Genomic DNA, 26,257 nt, shown 5'->3' with positions numbered 1-26,257 from the left:
TCTGCACCCTTCTGTCGAATTAGGACATGATCATGTCCATCTTCAACTTTGCCTTCACAATTTTCTTGCATTCACTAACATAAACATACTGTGCTGTCCGATTATTGTTTTACACAAAACTTGTGCAAAGTAAAGGGGCATCATACAGGCCCCTCTGATTGGACAGACAGTATATCAGTCAACCCCTGGGCTAGAGGTCAATTACTATAAGACTTGCAAAATGATGGACTGATACTATCACTAGTGTGATATACTGTATGTTTCAGTGACCTCTAAATCAGATTACGTAAACACCAAAACCACTTTCCTAGGCTGAATAATGCCTAACTATGTGTTTGTACAGATTACACATTGTGGAACACTTACGTGCAAAAACCCACTTGGCTCTATTTAAAGATTCAACAACCATTTCCATTGATTCAAAGGGCCACAATGTAAAAATAGACACCAATTTTGCAACAAACCAGTCTGAAATAAGCCAAAGGAATTCACTCTTTGAAAATAAAAGAATGTTCCTCAACAATGCAAGATTCTAAAATTCCATGTTAAGTTAGATGGGGTCAGATATTCTTTAGAATGTGTATTCTACAACATTCTAATTACAGTTTTGTCAGTATTTGCTGAAGAATAATGCATAAAACAACCCTCATTTTAACATATTTCCACCAACTGGATTTTCATGGTATTTTACTATGGTGTAAAGATCGGCAATTGAAATATAATAATGTGAAAATAAATTCTGTTGCAATTAGTTTTGGGTCAGACCTTTGCCTGGACTATTAGCTCCGTTGTGGTATTTATACAAATTAACTATACGTAATTACATTATGCCCTGTTTGCCCATGTTAACAAACAATTTCAAAAAACGTATAATACATTTTTTTGTTTGTCTTAATGTAAGTAATCAACTCAGTAATTTTCATGGTGATATGTGTAGGTTAATTTTTTCCCCCTATTCACCTGAAAAATACTGTATCAGGGTATATTTGGGTCTTTTTCGAAACTTTCCCCTATCGGGATTCTTCGGGGCTTTTTTTCCCCTACTCAGGACATATTGAGGATTCAAAATCAGTTAAGTTTGCTTGTGTTGCAAGTTGTTCAACCTTGACCCCTATTTTGGCTTAAAATGACTGGACTAATACACCGAATGACTGATTACACTGTTACTGTCACTTGAGATGTTCTTTCGAGTTTAGCCACTAGAGGACAGTATTTGCATTGTTATGTTTTTACTAGAATATGACGTGCGGAAGAAGTCTCTTTACTGCATCATGCTAAACGAACATACCGCAACAAGTGCAGGAAGCTAAGCTCTGCAAAATTACAGAAGTTTCTCACGAAGTTGCATTGGGCTGCTCTGAAACAAGAGAGCTTTCACATATTTCTGGTAAGGATACTTTCGTTTTTCAAAACATTTTCATTGTTGCGCGTCGACTGATTGACAGTAGGCTAGCCTATGTCCATTGTTTTGTTATGACTAATCATGAGGGGGGGTGTTACCATGACAGGACCAGGAAACTGTAAAAGTGCGGATGTGGAATGGGCTACTCTTAAACAATCGAGCTTTTTCCAATTTGTCTCTGTAAGGATAATCGTGTTTTTGTTGATTGTTTGATTCCTGTAGACTACAGCGTTCTGCGATAGGTCTACTTGTGAAAGAGAAAGTTGTCGATTAGGTTCTAGAGGAGCAGGTAAATTGGTCCCGAGTTCATTACATTCACAGCTGTTGTATTATTTTGACTATCGCACATCGCAGAACAGAACTATGCCAGTTTTCGCCAACTGTGTTGTGGTCTTAGAACTGAAGGATTTGCCTTTCAAGGAGAAAAAGAAAGTTCGTTTGGCCATTACAGACAACGGAGGCAGCCTCTCCTTTGTGGTCAACAAGCAGGTTTGTTCTTTCTTTGGTCATGCCACTATGAGCTCTCAGAACCTCTAGCACGCTGACTCCCCGTCGTAACAGGGACATAAACATGTCGTGGTGGTGAATTGTGAACACGTTTGTAGCCTATGCAAAGTGCGGCCTTTTTTCTTCCTTGTGGCGTGGTGGCGGTGCCATATTCATCTACTATTGTCATTATCCATTTAATCCTTTTCATGGATTGGATACAGTATGTCACATAACATATTTAACATTTTCAATATAGGTCTATAGCCTAATTCATAATACTTTCACTGTTTGCAATGTAAATGTGTCATCTGTCTATAACTTATAATGTCCTTGTCTGATTGCACCTGCCTGTTCCATCCCTCCCTCCCCCCACAGTGTAGCTTCATAGTGGTGAGCAGCCTGGGGAGTCTGAGCAACAACCGGCAGCGGAGCGCATGGAAGCACCAGGTGCCGGTGGTGGGGCTGGAGTACGTGCAGGCCTGCCTGGAGCAGAAGGCCCTCCTGCCGGCCCTAGAGCACGTCCTGGTCCCTGTGACCCCCACACCCCACCCAGCACCAACCATTCAACCAGGTATGGGGTCAGCACAGTGCAGTGTGTGAGTGGTCTCATGTGGAAAAGGAGTATGGGAGAGTTTGTTTGAGAACACAAGCTTTTAAGTGAAAAAGGGCTATTAAGTAACTTGTAAGATAAGCTTGTAAGATAAAGCATGTAGAATAGGCCTTTATACAGGGTTGTATGTCTCATTGTTGTATGTCTCATTCACACCTCGAGCTGTAAACTGATCCTTTGGGCCAGCTTTCCATAACTGTTTGAATCCAATAGTAGCTTTATACTCCTAGAGACAATTACAAATGCAGTTAATGTGAAATGGCAGAGGGCTGTGCCATGAAAGGAAATGCCAGTCAGTCAGGCTAAACATTCCAGCATAAAGGGCTGTTCACACCAAGAGAGAGAGAGAGAGAAATTATAGGTTTATTATAATGTATACAGTATATTCATGCATAATTCACATTTACTGTTGTGTTCCATCTGTAGTGAGACTGCTGACTGCTGAGGAGAAGTTCAAAGGTCAAGATCCCCCCCAGATAAAGATAGTAAAAAGTCAAGTCAAGAATGACTCCAAGTATGTTTACAACCATCGGTAAGTGCTGCCTTTTTTGGTAAGTAAAGTAAAGAATGAGAATAAAAAAAGTAATTAAAGGGAAAAATGCAAAGACTTAAAAACAGGATTTTTGACATATGATTCTTTTGTCAGAGGGCAGGGTATGGGTTATAATTATAACACAAAATGTTAATTATGAAAGAGAGAAAAATACAGTTAAAATAAAATGATTTGCTGAAGTAATTTCCTCATGAAAGTGAAGACTAAGTGTGATTGTTCATCCGCCTGCACATAACTGCTTCCTCTGAGCAGAATCTACTGTGAGCGTGACAGAGACCTCCCCCCGTACCCCTCTCACTTCCTGGTGGCCAAGTACTCCATCCATAGCACTGCTGCTGGGGTGAGTCAGTGGACATCTGGGACAGAGTTTTGTCAATCTGACAACTGTTTCAAATGTTCAAAGTTTCATATTCCTAATTTAGGGTGTGTGTTCCTCTGTGTGTGTGTGTGTGTGTGTGTGCGTGTGTGTGCGACTGTGTGTGGGCGTGTGTGTGTGTGTGTGTGTGTGTGTGTGCGACTGTGTGTGGGCGTGTGTGTGTGTGTGTGTGTGTGTGTGTGTGTGTGTGTGTGTGTGTGTGTGTGTGTGTGTGTGTGTGAGAGTGTGTGTGTGTGTTTAGGGCGGTTGGTGTGTCCTGGAGCTGCAGAGTGCCATAGGTGAGAAGGGTCATGTGTTCCGGGTTGTGCGCTACATGAAACAGGTCAGATCAAAAGCCACCACTGACCATCAACACTGTTATTAGACTCACTGTGGATATCTTTGTTTCCGTTCTCATAGTAACATGTTGTAAAATGCCTGTTTGCCTGTCTGTCTGTCTGTTGGTCTCTCTGTCTGCCTGTCTGTCTGTCATTCTACCTGCCTGTCTGTCTGCCTGTCTGTCTGTCATTCTACCTGTCTGCCTGCTGCCTGCCTGCCTGTCTGTCTTTATGTTTGTTTGCCTGCTTCTCTGTCTGCCTTCCTGTCTGCCTTCCTGTCTGCCATGTGTCCACCAGAGGGTGCTGGAGCGAGACCAGCTGGTGTTGTGCTCCTGCTCTGAGGATGCTCTGGAGGTGTATGGGCAGCTGCAGGACAGACTCAGAGCTGACAGCTTCCAGCTGCAGAGACGCCTGCCTCCACAGCATGAGGACATGGGCTCTCCCAGCCTGAAGCAGGTGAGCTGCACTAGGCCACAGCCCTGACCTATACTCAAGTCAAGCGGCATCAGATATGGTTGACAAAGTTAGACTAAAGTCTCTTTTGGGGCAAACTTGGACAGTTCATAGTTGTAACTCTTGCAAAATCATTATCATTCTGTAATATCCTGTTTCTGCTTTTAGAATTTATAGTACCATCTATAAATGTCCTCTCATCCTTGGGATAAATGCACCTGAAAATAACATGTTGTATATTGTATACCTGAAATCCCTTTGTGTGTGTGTGTGTGTGTGTGTGTGTGTGTGTGTGTGTGTGTGTGTGTGTGTGTGTGTGTGTTTGTTTTTGTGTGATTGGCAGCTGCTGCTGGAGGAGGAGCTGAACTGCAGCACGCTGTCACAGGAAGTGGGCGTGTTTGTGGAGCTGGTGTGGACTGAAGCACTGGGGAGTCTGACCAAAGTCCTCAAAGTGCCGGCCCTCAGCATCAGCCCCAATGATGTAAGACTGACACTACAGATGAGTGTGTGTGTGTGTGTGTGTGTGTGTGTGTGTGTGTGTGTGTGTGTGTGTGTGTGTGTGTGTTCCTGTTTGTGTGTGTGTGTGTGTGTGTGCCTAAAAGTGCCGGCCCTCAGCATCAGCCCCAAGGATGTAAGACACTATGACAGGATATATAGATGGCAGGCCTATTTAAGAGAAAATTCAATCAGCTGGCAAAATTCTGCCCACGAATGTCAAAGCTGTGTTTAAGATATTTGAATCCATTCTGTGAGAATCCATTCTGTCAGCTTTGAGCATCAGTCCCATTGACTGACACTGCCGGCTATGGCCATTGTGTGGTTAGGGGTGTGCTCTTATATTTACTGTATGTTAAAGTGTGTTCGCAATGTATATGTCCCTTGTGTGCTGGGGTGTGACAATACAGTGTGTGTGTGTGTGTTGGTGTGGGTGTGTATGTGCGTAAGAGAGAGACTGTATTAGGGCTGGGCGATAAAACGATAGCGATATATATCGCAATAGACATGTAATCAATATCAATAAAAAATAAGTTCGATAGAACATTCGATAATTAAAAGCAACACACACCTCCCGCCTTACGTTGTCCATAAATAATAGGCTAAATATATCTTGCATTGTAGCTATTTGCAACTCGACCAGAGTAGCCTAGGCGATAGAAGTAGGCCTACCTCAACACAGACTCTCAATGAGTCCTTGCCCCTTGCGCACTCTCTCTCTCTCTCTCTCTCTCTCTCCCTCTCAACAGGCGCATCCCTCCTCAGCATGCACATGTAATCCAAACATTCACAATCGTGCAATCCGGTTAGCATCATTAGTACGCTGCACGAATTTGTTCAAAACTGTTGTATTCAAATTGACTGCTAAATTCTAATCATCTCAATCCCGATGCAAATGGAAAAGTATTTTCCCAGATTCAAACGGGCCTGTCCCAAGGAGAAAAAGTATTCATTTGAAACATAAACACACGTGGGGAAACTGAACAGTCTAACCAGTAGACTATGATAAACTAGCAAATTAAGCTACTTTGTTTACAATATTTCCAGGCTTCAACCAGTGCTGCTTTTCATTCAGACTTATGTGCACATTTATTTATTTGAGTGTTTTTCATCATTGTATTGCTATTTTTTCCCCTGTTTGCTTTGATTGATAACTGAGGTGATTAAAATCAGAGGAATTGGTTAAGTTTAAAATAAGTGTTTAAATTGAACTTTTTTTTCTCCCTTCTGGTCCTTATCTGAAATAGATTTTTTTTTAAAAATCAATAATTATCGATATCGACTGATATGAAATACTTATATCGTGATAGAGTTTTCAGCCATATCGCCCAGCCCTAAACTGTATGTTCATTACCTGTGTAACCACATACCAGTACACATGCACACCCTTTGTCTCTAGGCCATTAATGTAGGGGGACATTCTGTGTGCTTATGTATCTTTGCATTCTGCCTTTTGTTTGATTTTGTGTGTAGGGATGAACATGCATGGGGGTGTATTTGTATGAGGGATGAGTGTCTGGGGTTGGGATGTGTCTTTATATTTTGTGTGTGTGTTTGCTTGTCTATGCATGTGTGCAAGTGTGTGTGTCCTCACTGCTGTGCTGTCCCTGCAGGTGAGCCGTGCGGAGGGTTTGCTGCTGCAGGTGCGGAGGTCAGAGGGGGCGGCTGAGAGGAAAGTCCTGCTGGAGGAGCTCCAGTCTGTGCTGCCCCACACACTGCCCCATACCCTCCCTACTGCCAAGCTCACCTCTCAGGCACTGGACCTGTGTCAGGTACACACACACACACACACACACACACACACACACACACACACACACACACACACACACACACAAACACACACACACACACACACACTGCCCCATACCCTCCCTACTGCCAAGCTCACCTCTCAGGCACTGGACCTGTGTCAGGTACACACACACACACACACACACAAACACATGCACACACACACACACACACTCACACACACACACACACACACACACACACTTCCTGATACCCTCCCTACTGTGTGCAGGTGCTGAGGGACACGCTGTCTGTGAATGAGGCGGTGATGAGGAGCTCCAGTCCCTCCAGTGTGGGGAAGTACAGAGCCCTGGGCTGCAGCATCGAGAGCCTCCCCCCTCAGAGCCCCGACTATCAGACCGCCACTCAACTGCTGCAGCACCACGACAAGCAGGGGTGTGTGTGTGTGTGTGTGTGTGTGTGTGTGTGCATGTGTTTGTGTTTGTGTATATTTGTGTGTATGTGGGTATATTTGGTTTGTGTGTGTGTGTGTGTGTGTGCGTGTGTGTGTGCGTGCGTGCGTGTGTGTGTGTGTCTCTGACTCCCTGTGTTTCTCTTGCAGGGAGATTAAGATTCACCATGTGTTCCATGTGCGGCGTGGGGCGGAGCTTCAGATGTTTAGGGAGGAGCTTGGGAACATTAAGCCCCTCCTCCACTCCACCAGTCCTGCCAGCTTTGTTGGAATCCTCTCTCGGTTAGAAATCTCCAATGCACGTACTACACACACTACATTACAAACTTACTGCATACCTTAAAAATACTAGTATAGACAGAACAAAATCTACCTGTAATTTAAAGATTATACAAAAATTATCATAACTAAAAAATAATAATAGCTATACAGGTATGCCTATGCCCGTATAACTAGTGTTACTAGTGTTCCTAATTTGAGTGTTGTCCATGCTGTAATAACAATAGCTATATAGATGAGTAGGTGGATAGGTGATATAGCTATATAGATGAGTAGGTATATAGGTGACTATGCGACTACGCCCTCCTAGCTAGTATAACAAGTGTTCTAGTTCTAGTGTTACTAGTGTTACTAGTGTGAGTGTTGTCCACGCTTGTGTTACTAGTGTTACTGATGTGAGTGTTGTCCATGCTAGTGTTGCTTGTGTTCTTAATGTGAGTGTTGTCCATGCTAGTGTTACTAGTGTTACTGATGTGAGTGTTGTCCATGCTAGAGTTACTAGTGTGAGTGTTGTCCATGCTAGTGTTGCTTGTGTTCTTAATGTGAGTGTTGTCCATGCTAGTGTAACTAGTGTTACTGATGTGAGTGTTGTCCATGCTAGAGTTACTAGTGTTACTGATGTGAGTGTTGTCCATGCTAGTGTTGCTTGTGTTCTTAATGTGAGTGTTGTCCATGCTAGTGTTACTAGTGTTACTGATGTGAGTGTTGTCCATGCTAGTGTTCCTAATGTGAGTGTTGTCCATGCTAGAGTTAGTAGTGTGAGTGTTACTGCTAGTGTTACTACATGCTAGAGTTACTACATCCATGCTAGTGTTACTAGTGTTCCTAATGTGAGTGTTGTCCATGCTAGTGTTACTAGTGTTCCTAATGTGAGTGTTGTCCATGCTAGTGTTACTACATCAGTGTTACTGCTACTGTTACTACATGCTAGTGTAACTACATCCATGCTAGTGTTACTAGTGTTCCTAATGTGAGTGTTGTCCATGCTAGTGTTACAACATCAGTGTTACTGCTAGTGTTATGCTAGTGTTACTACATCCACGCTAGTGTTCCTGATGTGAGTGTTGTCCATGCTAGTGTTACTACATCAGTGTTACTGCTAGTGTTATGCTAGTGTTACTACATCCATGCTAGTGTTGTCCATGCTAGTGTTAGTCCATGCTAGTGTTAGTGTTCCTGATGTGAGTGTTGTCCATGCTAGAGTTACTAGTGTTCCTAATGTGAGTGTTGTCCATGCTAGAGTTACCAGTGTTGTCCATGCTAGTGTTACTAGTGATACTGATGTGAGTGTTGTCCATGCTAGTGTTTTCTGGAAGACCGATTATGCGTATATTAGAACGACGTGAGCGGTTCTCCAGGTCATCGTTCTTCTCAGTGAGTAGTTTCACCTTAGTTTCAAGCTCAGTTACTTTAGCTGTGAATTGTGCTGTTAAGTCCTCCGCGTCACTGATACGGCTTTCAGCAGTGGTTAGCCTCCCCTTGATAGTTTCTATGTCAGATCTGATGTTAGCTATGCCGTCAATAACTTCTCTGTGTCGTGCCAGACCTTCAGCCCTAAGGCTTATGGCTTCGAGAATAGCATCCTGCCGCGTAGTTTCTGCAGTATCTGCTTCCATCGTCTCACACATGTCGTTATCACTGGTTAGCAAGCTCGATGCTGCTAAGTCGGAGCTAGGCTGTGCTTTGTTGCTAGCCGAAGCTACTCTTGTAACTGATTGCCTGGTGTTTGATGAATTTTCAGGTTTTGTTCTTGCCTTCTTGGCTTTCTCCATTTCCGGATTTTCTTTTAACTTCAAGCCTTTCCTAATTTAGAACAATATTGTGGACTTTCTAAGGGTTTATTTCTTGTTCACTAGTCAGAGATTAGCAGGGTACGTCTGTCTACCTCGTTGCCATAACCGGAAGTCGTCCATGCTAGTGTTACTAGTGTTCCTGATGTGAGTGTTGTCTATGCTAGAGTTACTAGTGTTCCTAATGTGAGTGTTGTCCATGCTAGAGTTACTAGTGTTGTCCATGCTAGTGTTACTAGTGTTGTCCATGCTAGTGTTACTAGTGTTACTGATGTGAGTGTTGTCCATGCTAGTGTTACTAGTGTTACTGATGTGAGTGTTGTCCATGCTAGTGTTCCTAATGTGAGTGTTATCCATGCTAGTGTTCCTAATGTGAGTGTTGTCCATGCTAGTGTTACCAGTGTGAGTGTTGTCCATGCTAGTGTTACTAGTGTTACTGATGTGAGTGTTGTCCATGCTAGTGTTACTAGTGTTCCTGATGTGAGTGTTGTCCATGCTAGAGTTACTAGTGTTGTCCATGCTAGTGTTACTAGTGTTGTCCATGCTAGTGTTACTAGTGTTACTGATGTGAGTGTTATCCATGCTAGTGTTCCTAATGTGAGTGTTGTCCATGCTAGTGTTACTGATGTGAGTGTTGTCCATGCTAGTGTTACTAGTGTTACTGATGTGAGTGTTGTCCATGCTAGTGTTACTAGTGTTACTGATGTGAGTGTTGTCCATGCTAGTGTTACTAGTGTTACTGATGTGAGTGTTGTCCATGCTAGTGTTACTAGTGTTACTGATGTGAGTGTTGTCCATGCTAGTGTTCCTAATGAGAGTGTTGTCCATGCTAGTGTTCCTAATGAGAGTGTTATCCATGCTGTATCTGCCCTGTCTCTGCAGGGGTCTCCTGCTGCCCCGTGTTGGAGTGGAGCATCATGGAGTCCAGCGCACAGATGTGGGGCACCTGGGAGGAGGCATCTACTTCAGCGACTCCTTCAGGTCAGTTGCCCTTGGCATTGGGGCATTAAATACGCAAGTTACGTTTTCTTCTTTCCTGCTTCTTATCTGCCAATGAGCCCCAGTGTGAAGAACTCCATATATATCTCACACTAACTGTTCCTTCTCTCCTCTCTCCCCCTTGTGGATCAGCACCAGTGTGTAGTACTCTGTATGTAAACATGTAGACCCTCTCAGCCTTACGGTTCCTTCTCTCCTCTTGTGGGTCAGCACCAGTGTGAAGTACTCCAGGCCCGGTGTGACGGACGGCTCACGCCTGCTGCTGGTGTGTGAGGTGGCGCTGGGATACTGTAGAGAGTTCCGGAAGAAGGACACCACCCTGACCAGCGCTCCTGAGGGCTACGACAGCGTCCATGGGGTCCGCAGCACCCCCAGACAACACTCAGAGTTTGAGGTACTCATGGGGGAGTCAAAGAATAACACATTGTAGAATGTTTAATGTCTTTCCACAGAAGTAATGTACAGGGGAGTTATGCAATGTACTTACTAAAACACTTATTTTGTAACAGCAGTTTACAATACATTTCATGAGCATGTGTCTTACTGTAATTGTTCTTATCATAATGTGGTTGTCCTGGTATCATATCTGTCACTGCCAGGATGTTGATGGCTCCTGTGTTTTCCCTGCAGGACGATGAGTACGTGGTGTTCAGCCCTGACCAGGTCCGGCTGAAGTATGTGATCCAGTACACACTGCCAGACGACCAGCTCAAGGACTTCCAGCCGTCTGTTGACACGTCTGTGGAAAACATCCCTCCAGCAGGAACTTCTGACACATGTGAGTCTCCACTGATGGCCTTTCTTGCCCCCTCACCCAACATATGAGACATTAAGGTTCACATACTGTAGAAAATAAACTAGATTTACAAGAAATGTACTTTTAAATAAACAAGTCTTTCCTATGCCTGTTGTTATTTCATTTGGATTAGGTTATATAGGTTTGATGCAGCGTAATGTAATAATGTTTCTAGAATGTGTTATTATATGTTATAACAACTGTGTAGTTATTACAATATAATAATAGTTTAGTAACATACCTAAGATAAAGTATTCTGTCATGATATATAACAACGTATTAGGTACTTAAGGCACTCTACACGTGTATTTTTAGTGGGCAGTGAGGACAGTGGAGGGTTTGAGGACGTTAAGAACCCCCTGGACAGCGTGACTGCTGGTCTCCTTGACAGCGCTGGACAGACACTCCCCCTGCAGGCCGTCCATGTGAAGTGCAAGCTGGTGGATCTGCTGTCTCAGGTATAGGGCTAACAGGCCACACTGACCTAGATATGTGAGTTCTAGTCAAAGACCAAATTCATTGGGTGTGTTTGGTCTCCTATATGCACTTATGTGTGAACATTTTCCTCAGAATACTGTCAACTTCTATAATATTTTACACCCATAGCGCATTTTGCTGTTTAGATGCAGATGCATCTTTGTCCATCTCTGGCCCTCAGACATCAAGACAGCAATCACTGAGATTACTTTTTAATTCTCTACTGACTGCTATTATCCTACTTCACTGCTTCTGATTGTCTCCCATCTCCTGTCTCCAGGTCATCATCTTCCAGACGTACTCCAACCCGAACCCCACCCCCATCGAGGCCAAGTATGTTTTCCCCCTGGAGGAGTCTGCCGCTGTGTGCGGCTTTGAGGCCTTCATCAACGGGAAGCACGTGATCGGAGAGGTACAGAACCTCCCTGCACTCTATCTACCCCCTGCCATAGGGCACCGACTCCATTCACCCATCTCCAGTCCTCTGGCTGTTCTGATGTATCTGTTCTTCATGCTGTTCTGGTGGCGTGCCCAGTCCTCTGGTTGACTGCAGTTGTGTTCTGCTGTGTTCCTCAGGTGAAGGAGAAGGAGCAGGCCCGTAAGGAGTACAAGCAGGCCATAGAGAAGGGCCACGGGGCTTACCTCATGGACCAGGAGGCTCCTGTACGTCAACACACACTTTACAAAACTCTACTCTGCATACAGAGATAGCAAAGATGTATTACCCAAACTGTATTTTAGATCAATCCATATGGAAATTATCCAACCTTGTTTCTTTACAATTTCTGAGTAAAACCAGCATAGTGGTATATACATAAGACCTTGTTTATGTTGCACAACACTTGTAATGATATATTGAGCCCCTTCAGTGGCACAAAAAAGTGGTCTTCAGTGGGGCACTTCGACGTTAGCTTCTTCACCGATAGGGTAGCTGCCTAGCCATTCTTCTTTATTTTTGCTCCTACCGACAGTAGACAGTACACAAAAAAAGACCTCCAACGACAGGGCTCTAGGTTGAACCATACGGGAGTTCTCTATTGCTGTTACATTTAGCTGATTATGGATTGAGGAGATCATTGGATGTCTGTTAGTGTAATCTGCCATTTTTGATGATGTCATAACTGTGCACCCCATCAGGATGTGTTCACCATCAGTGTGGGGAATCTTCCACCTGGTGCCACCGTCCTCATCAAGGTCACCTTCATCTCTGAGCTGCTGGTGAAGGCTGACTCCATCTTCTTCCAGTTGCCTGGCAGCGTGGCGCCCTGGCAACAGAGTGCTGCACTTAATGAAAGGACGCAGGTAGAGTCTAGGCTTGATTGACAGTTGTCAGTCAGTGTTTGATCTATTCAGTGGCAAACTTTTGCGTTTTATTAGTTTTTGTTAAATTACTCTTTGTGTGTTTGGCAGGGTACAGTGGAGAAGGTGTGTGTTGGTGAACTCAGTGGGTAAGGGTCTTCACCTGTTCATGTTCTCTACTTATCAGTGGAGTTGTTTTATTGATAATCTGATTGGTTATTACACAGTAATAATAATTATTAATGTGATTATATGTTAGATTGATTATATATGATGATATATCACTGATGATTTGAAGTAGACCTCTTTCTTATTGGCTCTTCACAGGGTCTTCTCTCTTAGTCTGTCCATTGAGATGCCTTATGAGATCATCAATCTGCGCTGTGATACACACCGTATTCAGACCAAGGTATGTAACAGTAAGTCCTCCTGTGCCACCACCACAGTGAGTAATATATGTCCCACTCTGCCTAGCAGGGAAAGAGGAGATCATTGTTACTCATGTGTTGGTTGAGTAAATGCTTACGGTCTATTGTTTGAAATAGTCCCGTTTGAAACTGCTGAATGAGCCTGCAGATTTTTGTCTTATTGCATGTGTTTTCTTGACCGATGAAGATGTTGTATTGATGTAAGAAAATGAAAAGGGTATGGTTTTCTGGTTTCATCAAGTGGGCTTCCAAATAATCAAAGAAAAAAAAAAAGCAGAAGAACTGAGGCTCTCCTGTATGAAAATATAAAGCTTTTATTAAACACTGATTACTGTACATGGCTACACACATTTCAACTAAACGTTTCATCAAGGCAAGGCAGGATATATTTTACATAGAAATATGTAAAATATATCCAGTTTACTACAATATATGTTGATATTTTAAATGGCTGTATATAGTTTTGACTGTTGAAGGTGTTGTGTTGACTAATAGATTATTGAATGACTGTATATAGTTTTGACTGTTGAAGGTGTTGTGTTGACTAATAGATTATTGAGTGAGAGTTGACCCGTGTTCTCTCCTGTTCTTCAGAGGACGGACTGTAAGGCGGTGGTTAGCACGTTGCCCGGGGAGACGCTTGGTTCTGACGGGTTCCACCTCTACATCACTCTGTCTGAGATGCACATGCCCCGCATGTGGGTGGAGAACCACCCCGACAAGGACAGCCAGGTCAGATCTCATACGCACACACGCACACACACACACGCGCACACACACACACACACACACACATACAGGTCACACACACACACACACACACAGGTCACACACACACACACACACACATACAAAAGCCCTCATACAGCAGACCTCACCCATCCAGACCGCTCCTCTCTCCCCAGGCCTGTATGCTGGTGTTCTACCCTGACTTCGGGGCCCTCCATGGGGCCGGAGAGGAGCCCAGCTCTGGTCCTGCTGGTCCTGGTGGCCGTGGGGTGCAGGAGGTGCTGCTCCTGCTGGACTGCTCTGAGTCCATGAGGGGGGAGACCCTGCTCAACGCACGGCACATCGCCCTGCACCTCCTGAGCAAACTGGACAAGAAACTCAAGATCAACATTGTGCTGTTTGGGACAGGTGGGCACTGGTAGTGTTGGGACAGGTGGGCACTGGTAGTGTTTGGGACAGGTGGGCACTGGTAGTGTTTGTGGAGGAAAGCCGCAGCTATGCAGATGTGGAAGACAACGTGACTTATTTTCAAAATGTTTTGTTTTTAACAAAAATAAATCTTAGTCTCGCTGAATAGTTACAGTCTATGAGCCACAAGGGGTCTCCACTGCTATTTCTGTAGTTCTGTACCCATTCAGAATACATCCCAGATGATGCATTACGCCACATTTAATGATGGTTTGTATGAATCATATCATGTGTGACGGAGAGTTGAGCATGCGCTCTGACTGCCATACTAATGAGCCTGGCTTTTTGGCGTTGTGGTCAAGCTGTAGGTTTAGTATCCCAGAGACCCGGGTTTGATGCCGGATGGGGTCACTGCTCTCTCTCCCTCCACTACATCATGTATGTAACTTATAAGGAGAGATCCCATACAGTAAAAAAACATCTAACATTTTTGGCCCTTGGCTCATATTTTTTTATGTATAGATCATAAGGATGCCTTCATGTTCTCCAAAGTTCTAGGGGATGCATATGAACCAGCCAAGAAGTTCATCAAGGTGAGTACTGACATGGTGAATAAATAAATTAGTTGAGCTAAGTTCAGTTATGCATCCTAACACATTAGGGTCCACCTTAGCCACAATACCGATACTTAACATAGCAACACCTTTGTGAGCATAATTAATAAATAGATGCCTTTGTGAGCACCCAGTCCTCTGTCCTCTGTTCCTTTGCTGTTTCAGTGAATCAGTTTGTTTTCTGCTGCTCTCGTTATTAGACCTCCCCACCAGTTGGGGGCAGCACTGAGCTGTGGCGGCCCCTGCGCAGCCTGAGTCTGCTGCCTCCATCCCGGGGCAGCAGGAGCCTGGTGCTGCTGTCTGACGGCCACGTGCAAAACCCCACCCTCACCCTGCAGCTGGTCCGCAACAACGCTGCACATACGCGTCTCTTCACCTGCGGCCTCAGGTGAGGTCTCTAGTACCTGTCCCACAGGTGGGCCTCCAGCCACCAAGGTCTTCAATGAACATGATTTAATGAGGATGTCTTCAATGAACTTGACGAGTATGTGTGTGTGTGTTTCCACAGTAAAACGGCCAACGGACACATGCTTCGTGCCCTTGCCCAGGCAGGTGGTGGAGCCTATGAGTTCTTTGACACAAAGACCCGACACACGTGGTCAGAGAAGGTAGTTTGTCTCCCCAGTGACGAACGCAAATTCAATCTCCCATAAACATGCACAGTGAAGGAACAGGGATACAGATCTAAACGGAAGCTAAATGGGACTTAAAGCTGCTGTATGCGATGCCACTTGTTTTTTAGGCTAAAACATTTTTTGTATCTTACAGCAAACATCACCTCACCATCCGCTAGCTACCTGTGTCCTGAATACACTGTAAAAAACGTGACCCAGGCTCCAAAAAAACGGCAACAAAAACAACCTGGGCAAACCTAGCCCATAAAAACATAACAAACTGTTCCAGCAAATCACAGATGAGATGCGCCTTTAGGAGAGTTTCAATTGCACGGGAGGGAGGAGGAGGAAGTAGCAAGCTAGCTCTCTGTTTTATTTGAACGTCAACAGAAGTGACGTTACCCAGCATCGCTTAGAGCACCTTTAACCTCCAATAGAAACATGTATTTGAGACAGATGTGTCCGATGTCAGGTGTGTAACTGGAGTATTGTGTCACCTGGCAGGTGGCGTCACAGGTGAGGCGCTTGGCGTCTCCAGGCTGCAGCTCGGTGGCGGTGAAGTGGCAGCTTTTCAGCCCAACAGCGCCCCCTCCTGTTCAGGCCCCTGCACAGGTCCACGCCCTCTTCAGCAACTGCCACACCTTGGTCTACGGCTTCGTACCCCACTGCACACAGGTAGAGTAACGGTACAAGAGAATGGGGTCGTGTCAGTATTTGTTTATGTTTGTCCATTTGTGTTTATTTTTCAGATTCTACTCAAGTGAAAGCTCTGTATTGTTCTGCCTGTCTATATGACAAGACTAAGTCTGATGAATATCTGGTAAATGTTTTGTTTGTAGGCCACTCTCTATGGGGAGCTGTGTGGGCAGGAGATTAAGACCATGGTGTCCACCACAGAACTGCAGAAGACTAAGGGCACGGTATGAACACCTACACCTCATGAACACAACACACTACAGAACCCTGTTCACATGACTTGCTCTACTAGACATCTGTTACAAATGTAATGCGACTGTTGAAATAAAATGTTAAGTGTTTATATTAATCCCCCCCCCCTGTGTGTGTGTGTGTGCGTGTGTGTGTTTGTGCGTGATCCCTAGTTTCTTCACAAGCTCACGGCAAGAGCAGTCATTAGAGATTATGAGGATGGTATTCTTCACCTGGATGAAGCCGAACATGAGGTATGTCAGTGTTTCTCTGTGCGTGCATGTGTGTTTGTGTGTGTGTGTGTGTGGATATATATTTTCTAGTTGTGTTGTGATGTGTTTTGTGTACATGTTGTTGCGTTGTGTTGTGTTGAGCTCTTCAGCTCCTCTGATAGCTTGTGTGTGTGTGTGTGTGTGTGTGTGTGTGTGTGTGTGTGTGTGTGTGAATGTTGTTCATGTGGCTGTTGAGTTGTGTTGTGTTGAGCTCTTCAGCTCCTCCAATAGCTGGTGTGTGTGTGTGTGCGTGCATATGTGGTTGTTAAGTTGTGTTGTGTTGTGTTGTGTTGAGCTCTTCAGCTCCTCTGATAGCTGCTGTATTCTAACTCTCAAAGGGGAAGAAAGCGCAGATGAAGTCCTTCATCGTGGAGCTCAGCAAAGAGTTCTCCGTCCTCTCCCAGTTCACCAGCTTTGTGGCCATCGAGGAGAGGGTACGTTCACTCCTGACCTCACAGACAAAGGTCAAGGGGTTTCTCTCATATCAACTGCAACAATAAATGTAGTTTGAATTAAAAACATTAGTTGTGTAGTCTTAGATTGTCGTTGTGTTTTAATAAATCATATACTATGATTTAATAAAACACATTAAATCAATCCCTATATGACTGCTACCTATGCTAGCAGCGGTCATAATAAAATAGTATAACAGAATTATACTTTGGAAATGTGCACATTTGTTTTCTCTTATATCAACTTCAACAATGAATATAGTTTGAAAGTGTATGTAGTCTAATAAAATGTGTGTTATGAAAGCATATACTGTAGGCGTGTTTCAAAACTGTGGGCTCCAAGTGAAGTCTTTTGTTTCCCTCCCTCATCCTCCACCAGGATGCACAGAAGTCTGATGAGGGCTTCACAGACATCCCCAAACTGATTGCAGAGGAGGACGTGGACCTGCTGCCCTATATGGGCTGGGAAGATGAAGAGGCGGTGACACTGAAGGAGTCAGGGATTGATGGTGATTATGAGGTTGGTACAGTTGGAGTGAATGGACAGAAATGTTTTCTAAGCTACACATATATAGATCAAAGCGAGGATAAAAATTAAGATTTAAAATTAAATTCAAATATTATTTGTGTCAGCAGCAACAATAGATATTCTTTTACATGACTTGAATTCAAGTTCAAACGTGTAGACTTGAATCGACAATCTAGATTTTTATATGAAGCTATAATGTAGGCATGTTTCTGTGGTCTTTGATAAATAAAGTTGGAATGAAATACATTAAATGTATGTTGCTTAGATGGATAAAATGTGTGTTATTAAATCATATACTGTAGGCGTGTAGGCTCCAAATTGAGTATTTTGCCCCCCCTCCACCCACCAGGATGCACAGAAGCCTGATGAGGGCTTCACAGACATCCCCAAGCTGATTGCAGAGGAGGACGTGGACCTGCTGCCCTATATGGGCTGGGAAGATGAAGAGGCGGCGACACTGAAGGAGGAAGAGGAGGATCTTGGTTATTTGGTATATGACTATTTATGATGATCCTGCGTTATGTGTAGTGGGACTGAATGGACAGAAATGTTTTCCAAGCTGCTGAACACATAAAGGTCAAAGAGAGGATAAAATACTTTGATAAATTTAAAATTAAATTCAAATCTCTGTCTTCAGTGGAGCAGTCTTCTTCCAATATTACCTATATTTTTTCAGCAAATTGAATTGACAGTACATTGCACAAAAAAGGGCTTCAGAAATTAAAATCTCCTTTTTTGTTTTTCAGTATGATGACGGCTCATTGAGTTCTGTAGAGGAAGATGTTCTAGTTGCTTTGCAGGTACTGTATGGCAGTGAAAATTCTTTCATCGCTGCTGAACACATACAGATCTGCACAGAGGATAAGGCAGTTTGTTAGTGGGTGCTATGCAGTTTGTTAATTCAGCAATATCCAATAGTTGTTGCAGTTTGATCCACGACTATTCAGGAGCACATTTTTACAGCTTACAATTTAAAATGCAATTCAAACATGTTTGACATGTCTTCTCAGGGCTCTGTTTTTGATGTAGAGGAACAGTCTCATTCCATTCTGGGCTCTGGGCTTTTTAATGCTGAAAAGATTCACGGTGATGCTCTGGTAGGTGTAGTTGGAGTGAACACGGACAGAAATGTTTTCTAAGCTGATGAACCCTTAAAGGTCAAAGAGAGGATAAAACACTTTGTTAGATTTAAAATGAAATTCCTACCTCTTTGTTCAGTGTTAGCATACAGGGGTCAACTTTGTCAACAAAAAAATGATCTGCAGCAGTGTCTTTCCAACATTACCTATAATTTTATAATCAGCTCATTGAATAGACAGTATACTTGCACAGAAAACGTTCTTCAGCGATTCAAATCTCCTTTCATGTTTTTCAGTGCATGGATATATTTGCAGCTGAATTAGTCCCCTTATCTGAACCTGAACCGTTTGAGGAGGACCTGGGCGAACTGATTTCTTTAGAGTCTAAGCTTGATGTTGATTTGATGGTAGGTATGTAGGTACAGATTCAGATTTTCACATGATAGTGAAAACTCACAACAGAAGAACAGAAATGATTTCATAGCTGCTGAAGACTGTTTGTTAGCAGATGTTATCATAGACGGTTTATTAATTTAGCAATATCCAAACATCAGTTTGGTCCATGTCTACTCAGGAGCATATTTTAATTTTTGTGACAACAATTACAACAATCACAACAATTTATACCTATCAAGTTGTTAACACAGCATTTTATTTATTTTTTTGCTGTTTTCCTGATAAATGACATCTCTTGGAACAAAAATAGGCTATATTGAATTGAAGAATAGACTAGTAAGGATTTGATTTGTTAGACATGAAGATGTTCCGAAATCAAAGCAAAACAGAAAAAAAGGATTTTTAGGTGTGCATTTCAGTTTGGCAGTTTCTCAGGTGACAAGCAGTAAGTGTTTAATCACCAGTGTGTTCAGTATAATTGGTTACAAGGATCAAATTTGTCTAGATTACAGAATGTCTAGATCAGCCTAAAACTCAGATTATCTATGACATTCAATTAAAATCAATTCAGTCTAATTTACAAGTAGCCTACTTTACCTGAAGTCAAACTGTATCAGTGTGTTTAGAGTTAGCATCCAGGGGTTAATGCTGTAAACTGTATCAGTGTGTTTAGAGTTAGCATCCAGGGGTTAATACTGTAAACTGTTGCACAAATGATCTGCTGCCCATATTACTTATGATTTTTTTTCAGTTCATTGAGTAGTCAGTATACAAAACAGGGTAACACTTTATTTTAATGTGTCGCTATTACAGTGTACCTACCTAATTAGGTACAGTGGTACAACCTGTGTAACAACATGTACTATCAGGTACTATCATTGTATACATTATGTATTTGTGGGTACCTACATATAGTTGTTACATTGTAATACTGAGTGCTTTTACAAAACTTTGCCAATTTGCCTAAATTTTCATCAGAGGCAAAGAGCAGACCTGAGACCTGCTGGATGGGGTAAATCTGGCCATGATAGATTTGATATACAAACCATTCTTAGCTCCAGTCAAGGCCTCATTGTCTTCAGTGTACATGTAACAGCTGTGCTGCTACAACCTTGCTACTCTTTGATACAGTGGAATAAACCTATTAAGTGTACCAGTTAATTACTTACATGTACATATGACATGTATGTTATGTCTTCGATGTCTTGGAACAGGTCTACTAATTGTCCACATGTACTGTGTGGTGTAACAGCAGACACGTTTCAACACATCAATTACAGGATGCATGACATCATTGACAGGATGTATATTATATGTACATGTAACTACTTAACTGGTACACTTTATTTTAATGGGTTTATTCCACTGTATCAAAAGAGTAATAAATGTGTACCAACACAGTTGATACATGTACTACAGTATGTAGGGTAATGGCAGACATGTTCCAAGACACCAATGACACAACATACATGTAATATGTAATTGTAAGTACTGAACTGGTACACTTCATTTTAATGGGTTTATGCCACTGTATCAACGAGCAATAAGTGTGTACCAACACAGCTGATATATGTACTATGTAGTGAATTAGTAGACCTGTTCCAAGACATCGAAGACACAACATACATGTCACATGTAAGTAATTAACTGGTACACTTAATAGGTTTATTCCACTGTATCAAAGAGTAACAAGGTTGTAGCAGCACAGCTGTTACATGTACACTGAAGACAATGAAGCCTTGACTGGAGCTAAGAATGGTTTGTATATCAAATCTATCATGGGCAGATTTACCCCATCCAGCAGGTCTCAGGTCAGCTCTTTGCCTCTGATGAAAATGTAGGCAAATTGGCAAAGTTTTGTAAAAGCACTCAGTATTACAATGTAACAACTAAATGTAGGTACCCACAAATACATAATGCAAGTACAATGATAGTACCTGATAGTACATGTTGTTACACAGGTTGTACCACTGTACCTAATTAGGTAGGTACACTGTAACAGCGACACATTAAAATAAAGTGTTACCACAAAACAGTCTTTCTAGAAATTTAAATCTGCATTCTTTTCTTTCCAGAACTTGAACGAAATTGAAAGTTGTACCCGTCCTCCTCCTCCTCCTCCTGTCTTTGAGGGTCTTATCTGTCGATCTTCCTCTCAACGCTCTGGTATTAGAGCTTTAAGCATGAGCTCCGGTCCTGCTCCTCCCCTTCCTAGGGCCTTCCGGTCCTGCTTCCCTCCTGGGGCCTTCCGGTCCTGCTTCCTACCCCCTCCTGGGGCCTTCACCACTGCTGTTCAAGGCTCAGCTGGCTTCACTGTGTCTGGGACTCCAATCTTTGCCCCAACTATGTTATCACATAGTTCTCAACTATCTTCTCACATCCCTAAAAGAAAGGGGAAAAGGGGGGAAGGGGAAATGGAAGCTGCCCCTCTTGCCTCAGGAGAACACTCTAGCGTAGCGAGACCCAGTGCACAGGCCCCAGACCATCCCCCTGTCTCTGTTCCTTCTCCTACTCGTCAAGGCTCAGTTCAAATGTTTGACCATCCCCCTGTCTCTGTTCCTTCTCCTACTCCTGTTCCTACTCGTCAAGGCTCAGTTCAAATGTTTGGCCGTGCCCCTTTTTCTTCTCCTGCGCCTATGTCTTCTCCCATCCCTGAAAGAAAAAAGAAAATAAAAGCTGTCCCTTATGCCTGTGGAGAGAACTCTGCCATACAGAGACTAAGTGCACAGGCCCCAGACACAGTGCACCTTGCCCCTGTCTGTGCTCCTACTCCAAGCCCAGCCCCTTCAGGTGTTGCCTCCCGTCGCTTGGCATCTGAGGCACGCTCAGTTGATGTCACGAGATCCACTCTGCCTCCTCCCGTTGATCGTGCCAGTAAAAGAGTTAGCAAGGGCTATGAGGCTCCTCGTCCCCAAACCTATAGGCACCTCTCTGCTGCTGCCTTGGACTCCTTCTCACTGCCGCTTGGTGGCCGTGCTGTTTCCTCCACCCAATCAGCTTCAGACCGCCCCCCGGCTGCCTCGGATGTCATGTCGGCTCCTTTACCTCCTCTACCCCTACGGGAACGCTGTCCTTTACCTCCTCTACCCCTACGTGAACGCTGTCCGCTCCCTGCTCCTGTTGTCTATGGGGCTGCTTATTCTGCCCCACCTGTCACTGTAGGCGATGGCGATGATTCTGACTATATTGGCATTCTCGAGGGCTCCTCTCCTGTCTATAAGGCTCAAGCATTGGCCTTAGACCACCCCCCTGCTCCCTCTCCTCTGCTCCCTCCTCCTGTTGCTTGCGGTCCTCAGCCTGTCCTGGCTCAGAGACACAGAAGTGCTGCTCTGGGGAGCCCCCTCAGAAGAACCAAAGGTCTGGCCTATCCCTCTAACATGGTCTTGGAGAAAGGCTCTGGGATGTCTGTCCCTCTGCTCCCACCAGTAGAAGCCCAAGAACATGGTTCCTCTTTTACTCCTGGTCCACGACAGTCCCGAGTCCAGAAACGCTGCTCGCTGAGAAGGTATGCTGTCATCGATTTTTCTTTCATTTCCATAGGTCTTTGCCTGTGCACAATAAAACATATTTGACATGCAATAGTTTTATTCAATAGACGTTGAATAGAAGCTACTTCACAAGGACGGGATTGTTTGTAATGTTTTTATGAGGCCGTGGTGTCGTGGTTTGATTGCAAGAGCACATGTAATGAACTATGTGAGAACTCTAGGGAGTCTACTGTGGAAGTAATGTTGAGTTCACCATTACAGGAAGGGCGCAGGCTTGAGATCACATTTTGAGATCAAACCCAGTGCATCATGGGAACAGCTGGCATGTCTTCAGAGACCAGTAAGATTCCTGCTCTTCAAACTTCTTCTGCTAGTCATAGAACAGACAGTATACCTATGACCCAATACGAATTGGCCACTGATTTATATTTCTATCATCTTCAATTTCATTTCAGTATGTTAAGTTTTGTATGCCTATTTTGTAAACAGGAGGGTTACTGGGAATGCACAGAGGAAGTGGGATTGCTCCTGGGTGTGGATCTGAACTTCTTTGCCAACGTTTTCCTGAAAGAAAAAGGCATCTCATCTCTGGGTAAGAAATGATCTCGGTCATATACACTCATCTACACTACACAGAAAAGTTCCAATCATATTTAGTTTAGGCTAATTTTGACTGATACTAATAGCAACCTACCAATATGTTTTTTTTCTACTCTTTAAATTATTTTGTGTGTGTGTGTGTTTGTGTGTGCGTGTGCATGTGTGCATGCGTGCATGTGTGTGTGTGTTGTCTATCAGGCCCCAAGGCCCAGGCTGATATCCTGAGGCTGGTGTCCACCCTGCTGGTCCTGCAGCTGGTGCGTGTCAGGAAGCTGGTCCAGGGAGAGCTGCTGCAGTCTCTGTTCCGCCTCAGAGACCCTCCTCAACACAGGTGTGTGTGCGTGGGTGTGTGTGTGTGTGTGTGTGTGTGTGTAAGAAAGAAAGATGGAGAGAAAGAAAGAAAGCTATTATGGCAGAAAAGGTGAGTGAGAGGAGAATTAAAAACATGAGTTGTGTGAGATACAGAGAACACAAATGAAACAAAAGAAAGAATGAAATAAAAACTCTTACTGTGTGTGTTTCTGTGTTTGTTATTTTTGTGTTTTGACCGCAGCTCTTCCGAGTGGGAGGCCCTGAAGCGGGCGGTGGACTGGGTGCGCTGGGCAGACAGGCAGTACCCGTGCGTGTGCAGCCGGCTGGAGTTCGGCCGCGACTGGGAGTCGTCCACACGACAGCTACTGGGATTCGACCGCCCGCACCCCCTCTCTCCCCTCAACCCTCTGCTGGAAAGGAGCAGAACCATACTAGCCTGCTAGAAACACAGACACACACACACACACACACACACACATTTAAATTCTTTATTTGGATTAGAACAGGGATTCCCAAACTGTGGTACGCGTACCCCTGGTGGTACGCGAGCTGCCACTAGGGGGTACACAAGATGAAAAGGGCAATGGCGGAAAGGAGTTAAAAATGATTTATTAATTAATACTCTAATTAAATTAATGAATAAATAATACACAATTTCGAATCGGGTTATAATGATATGAAAACGTGAAATTAAAGGAAATCATTTGTAAACTCTATAATAGGCTATGTTTTCATTAAAAAAAATAAGCTACACAAAATACACGTGATTTCCTGCGGGCACCCAGAATATCTGGCGCGTTAGTTTCGTTGATGTATAGGCTAGGTAGAACGCTGCGTAAACATGGAAAAGTGGCTAAAAACAGGGACACTGTCCAAAAGGTCTAATTAAAGCGATCGAAGAGGAGAAGCGAGAGAAACAGAGCAGGACACAGGTAACAATGGGATGGGGGCAGACTAATGAAGGTGGAGATGGAGCGAAGGGGGATAAAAGAAAGAACGAGACAGAAAGACTGTGCGAAGAAAACAAAAGTATGATGAGGCATATAGCCCTAGGCTTCACGTGGATTGGGAGACAGACTGCCCAAAGCCACAGTGCGTGGTCAGCAGTGAGGTGCTATCTAATCATTCTAATGTGGTTCTCCACACTGTTTTTTTTTAACGTGAGAGCTCATAGACCAGTTGTACATTTTGATTATGTTATCATGTAGGGCGGCTAATTAAACAACGATGCCTGGAATGCGTCAATAGAATGTGTTACTTTTTTATGTGTTGGATGGTGGGGGTACGCGAGCCGAGTCAGGATGTAGAAGGTGGTCCGCGGGGAAAAAAGTTTGGGAACCGCTGGATTAGAAGATAAGCATATATCATGGCATAATCCAAATGTGATTGAAAGGTGTACAACAGCAGCCAATATCCAGTCCATTATGCACATTAGGGGTAAAGGTGGCACCTACGCCTCCATATGTAGAGGCTACCAATTACTGCTGATACAGAGCAATATCTTGTCAGTTTCTTGGCCTTGTTCTTATGTAGTCCGCAGATCTGCAGGCCTCTTACACACATCTTGTGCACATGGCCTAAACTACACACACACACACACACACACACACACACACACACACCGTCCATACTGGCCTGTTGTCTGTTTGATTTTAATCAGTCTTCTAAATCGTCTGTTTACCACTCGGGAGTGTCTGAAATTGTTGAATATTCAAAAGCCAATGTTGCAGTTAAAGTGTGATACAAGATATAATTTTATTCCAAGTTTTACATCGACAGTATCTTAAAAAATATTATAATAAGGGGTTATAATATGGCTAATAGATTTCTTCCCCTGCTGCCTGCTTTCACTGGGGATATAGAAATGCAAAAAAAATCAAATAGGCAATCATACAAATACAACAAACTATTGTATTTGCATTATTTATTATTTGAACATTTATTATCTTGATCACTTAAGTGCAAATTCTTCAGCAGACAATTTTATCTAAATGACTATATAGCAAAGATATTCTACTTTGTTGAAGATGGCTGTACTTTGCTTGAAGAATGCTCCCTTTGAAGACATGCCGTGACCTCTGTCTGTACGTCTGTGCTGAACAGTGATGTATCATTAGATCAGTGTATATCAGACTGATGGAAAACCATGCCAATTTCCACCGAATAGTTTATCAAGTAGAAGTATGTCTTTAGTATGATATGTATTAATCATGATCAAAGCCTGTGAGCCGATTCAAAAATATACATTTACATTTTATTAATGTGCAAAAGTCAAAGCTCTTTCCTTGAATATAAGTAAATAAACAACTGTCAGTAATTATGTGATCAATGTATTTGTTTTGACTTGAATTTGTAAACCAGTAGGCTAACTTTCTGTCAATGAAGCCGGAATACATATGACGTAGCAGCACATAGAGCCTTGTTTACGTTTTTAACCAATGATATCTGCTCAGATATTTATCTGACACCACTCTTAGTCAATCATTTGTTAGACTAGATATGTTACTGCATTGGACGTGCTACGTCCCAACAAAGATTCTAGAACTCCGCTCTTCAAGCCGGTCTCAAAAAGCAGGACAAACACGCATCCTGCTTGATGTTGTGCAGGACACAGGACAGGACATTGAAAATCAGGACTGTCCTTCCTAGAGCAGGACGTCTGGCCACCCTAATGATAAGGGATCAGATTCCAAAAATAATTCCGTGGAAATGCATGGATTCCAGTTGCTGCTACTGGAAGCAACTGGAATCCATGCATTTCCACGGAATTATTAGATAGATAGAGAGATAGATAGATAGATAGATAGATAGATAGATAGATAGATACTTTATTGATCCTCAAGGGGAAATTCAAGGGTCTCAGTAGCA

The 26,257-nt window shown here is 43.4% G+C and overlaps 1 protein-coding gene across 2 annotated transcripts; it reads left to right on the top strand.

Moving 5' to 3' along the window:
* The first annotated feature begins 1,422 nt into the window (after nucleotides 1–1,422).
* LOC143100703 (protein mono-ADP-ribosyltransferase PARP4-like) lies at nucleotides 1,423–25,718 on the top strand. 2 transcript variants are annotated; one of them, XM_076264113.1, is made up of 39 exons: nucleotides 1,423–1,582; nucleotides 1,757–1,891; nucleotides 2,267–2,462; nucleotides 2,928–3,033; nucleotides 3,307–3,394; nucleotides 3,672–3,752; nucleotides 4,045–4,203; nucleotides 4,544–4,681; nucleotides 6,309–6,467; nucleotides 6,722–6,885; nucleotides 7,052–7,183; nucleotides 9,853–9,951; nucleotides 10,180–10,363; nucleotides 10,600–10,747; nucleotides 11,081–11,223; nucleotides 11,523–11,654; nucleotides 11,819–11,905; nucleotides 12,380–12,544; nucleotides 12,653–12,690; nucleotides 12,869–12,950; nucleotides 13,564–13,701; nucleotides 13,875–14,106; nucleotides 14,629–14,699; nucleotides 14,921–15,108; nucleotides 15,229–15,328; nucleotides 15,839–16,009; nucleotides 16,174–16,254; nucleotides 16,435–16,515; nucleotides 16,872–16,967; nucleotides 17,365–17,505; nucleotides 17,864–18,004; nucleotides 18,261–18,314; nucleotides 18,525–18,611; nucleotides 18,890–19,000; nucleotides 21,065–22,494; nucleotides 22,739–22,817; nucleotides 22,967–23,069; nucleotides 23,276–23,408; nucleotides 23,631–25,718. In XM_076264113.1, exons 1-39 carry the CDS (start codon nucleotides 1,484–1,486, stop codon nucleotides 23,830–23,832), a joined length of 6,174 nt encoding a protein of 2,057 aa, XP_076120228.1. In that variant the 5' UTR covers nucleotides 1,423–1,483; the 3' UTR covers nucleotides 23,833–25,718. The 2 variants fall into 2 exon arrangements, with proteins under 2 accessions (XP_076120228.1, XP_076120229.1); XM_076264114.1 differs by lacking the exons at nucleotides 1,423–1,582; nucleotides 1,757–1,891; nucleotides 2,267–2,462; ... (4 more) ...; nucleotides 4,544–4,681; nucleotides 6,309–6,467 and adding an exon at nucleotides 6,527–6,611.
* Nucleotides 25,719–26,257: the final 539 nt, after the last annotated feature.

This window comes from Alosa pseudoharengus, unplaced genomic scaffold, assembly GCF_046254945.1.
Source record: "Alosa pseudoharengus isolate Yale_2024_CS ecotype anadromous, Long Island Sound unplaced genomic scaffold, YU_APseudo_1.1 YU_APseudo_1.1_scf_3, whole genome shotgun sequence".
Taxonomy (NCBI): domain Eukaryota; kingdom Metazoa; phylum Chordata; class Actinopteri; order Clupeiformes; family Clupeidae; genus Alosa; species Alosa pseudoharengus.
Note: the sequence above shows the minus strand (reverse complement) of the source record. Positions and strands in the feature narration are given on the sequence as shown.